The 10,602-nt window shown below is 38.1% G+C and overlaps 1 protein-coding gene across 1 annotated transcript in view; it reads left to right on the forward strand.

Moving 5' to 3' along the window:
• The window catches only part of R3HCC1L (R3H domain and coiled-coil containing 1 like), a 90,865-nt gene extending 80,263 nt beyond the window's left edge, over window positions 1–10,602 (forward strand). Inside the window, exons 5-8 of the mRNA XM_068548322.1 lie at window positions 235–305; window positions 1,185–1,280; window positions 1,786–1,926; window positions 9,810–10,602. Of these exons, the coding sequence (XP_068404423.1) occupies window positions 235–305; window positions 1,185–1,280; window positions 1,786–1,926; window positions 9,810–9,877 (376 nt within the window). The 3' untranslated portion in view covers window positions 9,878–10,602. The remainder of the gene's footprint in view (window positions 1–234; window positions 306–1,184; window positions 1,281–1,785; window positions 1,927–9,809) is intronic.

The following is a 10,602-nucleotide window of genomic DNA, read 5'->3' on the forward strand; positions in this document are numbered from 1 at the left end:
GGCTGACAATGTAAAATGCTCCCAGGTAGTGCTTTATGATGGTATTATTGCTTTTAAAACTCAGTGGCTTCTTCTGTACCCCAAGCCGTTTTGTGTGTCATTATCCCCATTCCACCTGTGTGCTTGTTGAGTGTTTCTATCTCATCATGAAATGCTTTATGAGACTCTATTTGAAAGATGTTTTTGAAAAGTAAATTTTATTTTAAGGAATAAAATTCTGTTCTTTTGTTGCAGAAAGAAAGGATTTGATATTAAATGGGTGGATGATACACACGCCCTAGGAGTATTCTCCAGTCCGATTACAGGTATTCACCCAATGGATTTCAATGTGCTTGTTGTCCGTTTTCTCCTACTACTTGTCCTTATTTGCTTTCTGTTCCAGCCACCTGACATTTTAGTCAGTACAGATAATTGGCAGGTAGAGGTTTTTGAGGCATGTTACTTTGGTACCCATTTGCTCCCCCTCTCCCTTTTTATCCTAATCCAGTGGTATTTGGAGAGAGAGCTCCTTCCAAGGTTATTTGCTGCATAGCTGTCAGTTATGATAGTGCATAAACAGATTATAGGTAAAGATTTAAGAAGCCAGTATGACTAAATCTTAAAATATTTTTGATTCTACCCCCCTCCCTGACAAATGAATTTGCAGTAGCCCTTTAACCTGTCCAGTGAGCATTTGTAATACCTACTTTCTGAATATATGATTTGGCCTTTTCACTTATATCATTGGCCTCATGATAGATCTGATGCAGAGGCATTCAAAGAAATTAGAGCTGTTGATTCCTGTCTGAATCACCTAAAATAGGGGTCTGCAAACTTATTCTGTAAAGAGCCAGATAGTAGATATTTTAGGGTATAAGGTTTCTGTCACTACTTAACTCTTGTGTTGTAGCCAGAAAGCATCCCTAGACAGTATGCAAATGAATGAGCATGGCTCTGTTTCAGTAAAATTTTACAAAAACAGGTGGTTGGCTGGATTTGGTCACAAAGCTATAGTTTACTGATCCCTGTTCTAAAATAATCACTGCCATTTTGTTCCTTACGGATTTTCTAGAGCTTACCATTTCTTTTGCTCATGATGAAAAATAAAGCATAACATCTAGGAAATACTTTCTAAGAACTAGCCTTAAATTTTTGCATCACTCTTCTTCATGTCTTCTACTTCTTTATATTCATTCTCTTTACAGCTCGTGATGCTCTGGGTAGTAAACATACCATGGTGAAGATCCGGCCCTTGTCGCAGGCCACGAGAGCAGCCAAGGCCAAAGCTAGAGCTTATGCTGGTAAGCCTGTATAATCTCAGGAGCTTTTTCTTGTTGATAGTGGTGACATTGTTTTTTCCAGCACTTGTATAGCATCCAGAGTTCTAAGGACATATCACTTTTATTTTTAGTGTTAAAGGAAATGTTATTTTAAGGAAAAAAGAAAATAGAAAAGGCTGTGTTGGAAATATAGCACTGGAGTAGCCACTTGGAGAGAGTGGGAGATACTAACTGCAAGCAATGCAGCAACCATTTTCTGATGACATCCTTATCTAGTTTACCTCTGTGTTTAGCTGTTTGATAGAGTCACTGTAAGAAATTGTGTTAATACAGATAATGAAGGCAGGGTTGTTTGTGCTTTGCCATGTTAATTTCCTCTGCTCTTCATCTATCAGGCTTGTATTAATTACTGCTGATGCAGCCCTTGTTAGTCTATTTGGTATGTTAATTACTGAGTTAAATCACTTGGAGCTAGAGTGCTTTCTCTTCCTTACTCCCTCCTACTCCCTCCCTTTCTCCCATTCAGAGTTTCTCCAGCCAGCAAAGGAGCGTCCTGAGACTTCAGCAGCCCTAGCCAGAAGGTTAGTCATCAGTGCCCTTGGGGTTCGAAGTAAGCAGAGCAAAACCGAACGGGAAGCAGAACTTAAGAAACTGCAAGAAGCCCGTGGTGAGTTGAAGTTGATGGTGTTCTTCTTTAGTCCCTTTAGAGCTCACTATAAGGCATGTGTTAAAAAAAAAAAAAGAATGAAGCCCATTCCGTTTTGGCATTTCCATTTCCTAGAAGCCTCCTACATATATTGAAATTGTTTTCATGCCTTATATTTAGGAGGAAGACATTTTAGAATTTGTCTGCCTGTTCCACACACCAAGGCATCCTAATCCATGTTCCTACTGTTGTTTTCCAAGAGATAGGTTCAGTCCTTTCAGCTTATCCATGGCTATTTCTATAGTTCTTGCTCCCGACTCTCAGAAAAATATTCCTATGAAGACATAATAGTCTCCCAGGCAGAAAACATTATTTGCTGTGGTTTTACTGGGCCCTGATTGCCATGATATTATCAAATGGTTTAGATCTTAGACAGAAGACAAATTAAGGAAAAGCCAGCATCTGACATTGATGATAATAACTGTAGAAGGTAATTTGTTCTTTAAAGACAGTCCTGAGTGGCTCCATTAGAGCACATCTAGGTTAGCATAATCTTCTGATCATTTTCCAGTACTTAAGAGTCCTCAGAATATTTCAACTGATCCACAAGCAGGGTTTTTCTTTCCCTATAGTTTGTAGTTGAGGTTAAATGTCTCTCCCCTTTATAGGCTGTTGACTTGTACGTAAAGGCTTGGGACTCTGGTTAGCACTTAAGTGCTTTTTATCAACCTTTAGGCTTTAGACAGTCTGATTGCCTTAGCCCTCGATCTGTGGAATCTGTGAAGGCAATTTATTCTGAAAATTCCACTTACCGAAAAGTGACTTCATTTTTCCATTAAACGAATGGAAGTTTCAAACTCCTTGTTTATTGCCGGTCTAACAAGGCCATTAATACTTCCTGTCCACTCTGCTTTGGTGATAGCAGGCAGCTTGCAGACTCTCAGCTGCACTGGCCAGATAACCAGTGACAGAGTGTGTCATGGCAGGTGCTAGAGTTTCAGAGTTGAACCCAACTAATTTTTGAAACCTTAATGATTATAATGAGGCAGTTTTGATTTTTTCCATGCATTCTTGACTCAAAGGCTTCCTACAGACTATAGAAACAGGGGAGGATTCCTTTGGTTTTTATATATGGCACTGTCAGAGCTAGATTAAAGTAGAATGTGCAGTGTCCTTAACCCTTTATTAATTGGTTATCTCTGAGGAAGATGATTTCTCTGTGATAACCACAGTTATCTCAGAAAATCAATAGAGGGTAATAACAATGGTATCTATAAAAGGAGATGTGATTCTTTTTGCAATGTATCCTGCTTCCCTATGCGTGTAATATCACCTGTATTTCTACAGGTACTGCAATAATAGTCTTGTATGGCTGTCACCTGAGTATCCCCCTCTGTTTCTCTGTAGGCACATCAGCATAACTGTTCCACTTGAATTTGTTTTAAATGCTCAGCTATACAAAGGACATTTCAGTGATGAAATTAAAATGAGGCTGTTGGCTAAGTGGGTACCCTGTTACTTACTTTTTTAAAGAAGGCGTTTAGTTGTGAATAGAGACCCACGGTGGTAAGTTTCTCCTATCCATTGGTCCTGAATCTATACAGGTTATAGAGGACTCTTCCTTTATTATGTCTCAGAACTCTCCCATTCTTTATATCTGAGAAAATGCGTATGGAAAATTCCTGATATAGCTTTCTGGCTTCTTTATGCATTGAGCATATATATACTCTTGTAATTGCCTGCATGGAGCCCAAGACTTCTCACTTAAAGATTTTTTTCTGTGGAAATTAAAAGTACTGTTCAGGTATTAAACAGAACAGATACTTCTGTTCCAGTTCTTCTTCCACTGGAGGGAAAGGGGTCAGTACAGCACATGAAATAACATTATAAACTCTGGAATCAGACTGCCTGGGTCTACATCTAAGCTCTGCCATTTACTGGCTATGTCACCTTAAGCAAATTACTTACTCTCTGGAGGCCTCTGTTTCCTCATCCATAAAATGGAAATCAAGTGAGATAACCCACAAAAGATACTTAGTCATCTTTAAAACCCATGGGAGCACTCTCCCTCCTGTTTCTCTAGGCCTGTAGTGAGTGTGTGGTACATAGGAGCTGCTGCTGTTTTAGTAGTAGTAGCAGTATCATCTTATGGTGAGTCCAGCACAGATGCCAGTGCATACTTTTTTCTTGTCATTACTCTTTTTATTTTCAATTGCCTGTGATACACTATCAACTACATTTGGAATTCACCGTGTACCTACCCTGTGCAAGGTATTGTGCTCCCTAATTAGGAAAGTTAGAGAAACGGCAAGATGTTGTTCCTCTCCTTAAGACTTGCAGTCTGGTGGGGATATCTGCCTTGAGTAAGAAAGAAAATATGAACCTGATATTTTTTTTTTTTTTAGAACAATGTGACTTTTAATTTTTATTTATTTATTTATGTATTTATTTATGGCTGTGTTGGGTCTTCGTTTCTGTGTGAGGGCTTTCTCTAGTTGCGGCAAGCGGGGCCGCTCTTCATCGCGGTGCGCGGGCCTCTCACTATCGCGGCCTCTGTTGTTGCGGAGCACAGGCTCCAGTCGCGCAGGCTCAGTAGTTGTGGCTCACGGGCCCAGTTGCTCCGCGGCATGTGGGATCTTCCCAGACCAGGGCTCGAACCCGTGTTCCCTGCGTCGGCAGGCAGATCCTCAACCACTGCGCCACCAGGGAAGCCCCGAACCTGATATTTTAAGCAGTTGTTTCTCCTCTCTCTTCAGTTCTGAAGATTTTAAGATTAAAAGCCACATACAAGTTTTTGCAATTAAAAGGATTGGAAGGAAATTCCTGGCAATATAACATGTTACGATAACTCTGGATGGGGATGGTATTATCTCCAGTTTAGAGCTGGCCCAGAGAGGTGAAGTAGCTGGCCTAAGGTCACCCAGCTGGTAAATTGAAAGGAGACATTTGAACCTAGGCCTCTCTAATTAAAACCCATGTTCCTTTTATAATACTGTAATCCCATTTGAAGGAGTTTTGGGGTAATTAACATTTTTTTCCAAAAGAAAAAATTTTAAGGTCTTCAGAAAATAAAATATGACAGGCTTCTTTTTAGTTATCTGTTCCAATGGTTAGAGCTTTTACTGTCAGAAAATTCTTCCATAGGTCTAACTTAAATCTGTACAATAGTTTAAAACAGTTTCCTCTTCTTTTTTATTTAGTAGAAATCAGGAACATCTGGACACCGTTCTGTTCTAACAGCCTTTAACTGTAAAGATCAGGGCAGATCATTTAGGAGTGAGAGGATCTGGGCTATAATAGGGTTTTTGCCATTAACTAGCTATGTGGCCATGGGCAAGTTTCTTATACCTCTCTGTGCCCCAGTTTCCAACAAAGTGAAAGCAATGCCTGACTTACCTAACCATGGAGAATTTTTTGAGCAACATAAGTTAACATGTATAAAAATGTTTAGAAAGGTGCTTTACGTATTTAGAATACTATTATCTATGTGACTTTTGGGAAATTAGTATTCATTATAATAATATAAGCCAGTAATGACAAATGTGTACTATGTACTGTTGCTCCCCATTCATTATCCATGACAGACTGTGCTAATCAGTCATGACACTCTTTCTTGGTGAGTTTTGACTTGACCATAGCCAACAGATCAGAATTAGCATAGAAATAGAAATCAAAATCTTTGTGCCATCCTGATATAGCTGCTTTTATTAATAATACTATAGAATAATTTCCTAGCCTTTCTTTTTCCCACTTCAAGAGTTCTGCTGTCTGGCACAGTGCCTAGTTCATAAAGAGATACTCAGTGTGCATATTCATTGACTGAGTACATGAATGACATTTGTTACTTTAATTTTTCTTCATAAGTCTTATTTCACTCATGATTCTACTCTGAACCCTTTCAAGTCCTCCATGATTTTCTTTATAAAATCCAGAGTTGAACATTGCATATGGAACCCTTCTAATTAATGAATTTAGAATTTGGGATTTTGAGGTATAAATACTTTCCTGATAACTTCCTTTACCCTACTTTGGTCTTCTTACCCTTTTATTGAGAAGTCTTTGTCTTAATCCTTAAAAAGGAGATTAAGAAATTAAAGTTACTCTGGGGAGAATCAAGAAAAAGGAAGTACTCAGATCATTTTAAGCAAATCATATTTTATATATCTGGATGATAAGAGCTTTAGTCACAAGTCTCTGAGTGTGAGGAACAGATAGATCTTTTAGTCTAGCAGAACGCATGACACATTAGAACTATACTAAGAGTGGGAAATGAAAACATAGATCGTCCTTGAGTACTTTGTATTTGACTTAATCACGTTTTAAACCAAGGATTCACACTAAATGATAAAACCACATTTTAAAGACCAAACTCAGGAATACGTGTAAAATTTCCCCATGTTCCACTTATCAGAACATTTGATTCCCACCTAAAGTTGGAATCAAAGTTTTCAGAATAAGCTACTCTCATTTTCAAAGCCTGCCATAATTTTATTTCATAACTTTGTTCCATTTTATTCTTGGGGGGTATATGATTAATTGGCTGGTTCTAAAAGGCCATCTTTTGGGTCATAGGCCTGAGAGGCAGAGTTAAGTAAACAATAATTTGATCCCTTAGTTTGATTAATGAAATCACTGAGAACTTAAAAGCAAAATCATCTCTATAGGATACTTAGTCAACTGTAATAAAAATTTAATTACAGTCAGCTGCCTTCTGAAATCCTTTTTAGGAATTCCATTATTCTGCCTTCAAGAACAGTGCTGCGTTGCTGACTCATAATCCAGGTCTTACGGCATTTTCTTGGTGTCTTTTCTCCCCGGACGTGAAGTTCCCTTCATTTCTAACCACATTTCCTTTCATTTTAATCTGACCTTTTTCTGTGGGTTGCAGTATTTATCCATATTTTTGGTGTCACCTGCTGTTTAGTAAACTTACATCTCTGGCCTAGATCAGAGATGAAAATGTTTATGGACTGACTGACCATTTCACCAATTATTGCTAAGTAAATAACACGTGTTATACTTAATACATTGATAATCATTCCACCCTCTAGAGTTAAATGCTCCCTTAACACTTATGTGAGCCAGACTCTATTTTTTCCCAGTATATTAATGATTAATACATACTTGGTAAGCCTGAAATCTAAAACTTGCTAAAATGAAGAGGTTATTTATGTTACCTCTCCTTGATCTACCAGGTCTGTCAATCCATAAAAGAAGGCAATTAGATTAGTTTGACCAGACTTGTACTTCAAGTCTTCAGGTTGATTATTACTCTGTAGGTGGCTACAAGTGGATTTTGTGATGATTTTTCTTCATTATTTTCTTAGGTGTAGAAGTAAATTTTGAAGGTTTTAATTTCCATCCCTTTTCTTTATTTTTTTAAACATGACACCAAACTGGCCCCTTTTTCATCTTTAGCACTTTCTGTTCCCTCAGTGAGAAGTCAACTCATTTAATGTAATCATTTCTGCCAATTTATTTATTATACTGAGAAATAAAAGTCTTCAGGGCCAGCTTATGTTAGTGCTTTAGGTTAATCATTTCATGCTAACACTATATTCTTCTTTAGTTCCTTGCCCTCATGGCTGCTGTTGGGCTTTCTCTTAGTTTACTTTTTTTAATTGGTGGAGTTAAAGTTAATAGGAGCTTTTTAAACACAGTCTATCAGCTATTACCTACTTTCTTTTCTCTTTGATAAAGGGGCAACATGTTTATTCTTTATCTTTCGCAGAATACATTTTTTTTCCCCACATTTGTTCCTTTTCTGTGTAAATATTTTCAGATCCTCTCTTCAGAGGTCAGGACAGTAGAAAAGTATGCTGATTTAAGAATTAAGGACCTGGGTTCCAGCTTCAGGTTTTCACTGATTATGTAATCTTAGGCAAGTTACTTAACACCTCCAAGCTTCCATTTTTTTCTTTAAAATGAGGAAAATATTTTTAGGTCTCATCCTAACCTGTATTTCTGTAGTCTGTTCATGTTCTATATTTATAAAGTTAAGCCTCACATTTTCACTATTTCTTTGTGCTTCTCAGTTTGTCTCCCTATTCTTGCTGACTTTATCATATGGTTTACCACCAGAATTTCCTCTTATATTTACATATATTTGGTAATACAGATCTACAGTCTTTTGTTGGAAAGCATTAGGGTAGGAGATGTTTCAGAATTCTAAACTTTTCCAATTTTAGAAAGATAATATGCTAATACATGTTTCGTAACACCAAAATCGAACACATTAGCATTAATATTTCTGTGGCCTTATGTCCCTTCAGGTTATATTTACCACCAAAGGAGCTTTGACCCCAGACTTTTTAAAAACCAAAAGACTTTTTTTTCAGTGCTACTTCGATTTTGAAATCATGGATTATGGACCAGTCATTCTGTTTTTCTACTGCTCCTGGATTTCTTTTCCTAAAGCTTTCCAAATTGCCTTTCTGGTTTAAGTTTCTGAGTTTATTGAAAAATCTGAGTTCTCATAATTCACTTTTCTAGTTTCTTCACTTTTTCTTGGAACCCAGAACCACTTTTTGATTGTTTTCATCCAAGGTTGCCTTTGCCTTTACATCCTCTCCTAACTTTTCTCTGTTTGTGAGAATCAGAACCACAGTCACACAGTCAGCCTTCCTAAGAAATCCCAGAATCCTTTAGACAAGCCAGTTATCCTTTGTGCTATCTCCCTGGAGAATCCCAACCCAATTTAAGCCTGCCTTAAAGCTGAGTCACATGACACTGAGCCTTCAGTTTGGAATTTACTGACCCCCATTTTTTGCCTCTTGTAACTTTGCTGCTATTTTCAGATAATGCCACAAGATGGTGCCCAAATAGCAGCAAATTTCTCTTTCTCACATTTCCAAGTGCCAGTTAGCTTCCTTATCAAGTTCTTTGCCCTTAAAGTTGAGTCAAATATAGTACAGGAATTTCATAAGGGATTCTGCTGATTTGGAAAGATATGTCAGAATAGCAAGAATTAACTCTAAACTCACCTTGATTTCTGTAATCCCCCTGGTTCATGACTTGCAAAATCTTTTAGTCTGAAATAATTGCCCTTGGAAAGAAGCACTTAGGCTTAATCATCTACATTTTATGGTGTCAAGATCAATGACTGACTAGCCATGAAATTAGAACTGGTATTGTGGCACCTAGTGAAGTACTTGGGTCACCAAACCGTGTATGGTCTTTATTGTCTTACGTATTGGTGAAAGTGTTAAATGGAAACTAAGCTTCTGTGTTAAAATTTGAAGATGGATTGCCCAGATTTGTGCATTTTTTGTTTTTAGAAATGGTGCTTAGTTTCCCTCCATTATATGTGGTCATTTTTCCATGTTGGAATTGGTATTCCAGAAGATTTCTGACTCCTGAGAGTGCTCTGAAAATATTGAAATTTGATTTTTCTGTGAAATTTTTTTTTGCTTTTTTTTTTTTTTGTAGAATTGTAGTAGAGAGATATGACTAAAGCCCAGTGGCTACTGTTTCCATTTGAGCAAGAAAGTAGAAGAAAAATATTGAAACATATTCTTGATGCCTATTGAAATTTTTATATAGATCAGTAGACTGGGAATAATGGGCAATTTTACTGAAGCACTAACACAGTTTAGAAAGAGAATTAAAATAAATATATTATCAGCAAGACAAAAATCTGGATCCTGCTCGGTTCTGACTTATTCCATATGCTTTTTATTTCTATTAGCCACAGATCTTTCTCTTTTTATTATATAGTAATAGAAACATTGTTCCCACTTACAAAACACTTGGAAAGTTAAAAATATTAACTCTTGGAATCAGGTAAGAGAAAACCAGGGAATTCACCTGTCTCATGATTAAAGTTTGCCTTGTAATTCAGATTAAGGGAAAGTCACTGGTTATGTGAAGTTATACTACCATCTTAACACTGCCCTTATTTACAGAGAGAAAACAATTGGAAGCCAAGCAACGGGAAGACATCTGGGAAGGCAGAGACCAGTCTGCAGTTTGAACATCACTTGATGACAGGGATAATTCCAGGAATTGAGAAAATATTTCCGGTCTTCAGAGGATTTTTCCAGAGCTCTGTGTACATGCAGATGTGCATGTTAATGAAAGAAAGAGATAAGCAATCAAGACAAGGGCTGACTAGGTATAGGAGGAAGATAGACTCCTGTTTGTCTTCACTTCACTCCTAAATGCAGTTCTTTGGAACTGCCTTAACTGTGTTGGACGTGGAAGGAAGCCATCAGCTAGGAAGAAACTTGGAAGATGTGACTTCCAAGAGTCCTCTGGACAGGGCAAGTCACACTTCCAAGATGTTTTAAGCAAATGCAAAACAGAGGATTCAAACCTGTGATGATGGGAGATTAAGGCACCGCAAAGGCAGGGTGTTCCTTAGTACCTCACAAAGCTGAGAACAGCAATATTGCAGGGAGCGGGTGAAGTGGGCGGTCAGAGGGGAGGGAGCTGTTAGTACAAGGAGCTGGAACGGTATCTGGTGTACTTGGTATTCACAGAATCTACACTGCCGGTTCCAGAACCCCAAAGTTGGTGAACTGCAGCAGGTGTAGGCATTGGGACTCCAGAGCTTGTACTAAGCTGAGTGCCTGGGGCTGCTCCAGCTGCATGGCAGCCAGGGGCGTGCCCGCTTCATTCCTTATAGGAAGCCGGTGTTGGGAGCTGTGTGCCAGTTCCAGTTTAAGCAGTACTATCATGTTGTAAGAGAAAGACATT

Source organism: Eschrichtius robustus, chromosome 7 (genome assembly GCF_028021215.1).
Source record: "Eschrichtius robustus isolate mEscRob2 chromosome 7, mEscRob2.pri, whole genome shotgun sequence".
Classification (NCBI taxonomy): Eukaryota; Metazoa; Chordata; class Mammalia; order Artiodactyla; family Eschrichtiidae; genus Eschrichtius; species Eschrichtius robustus.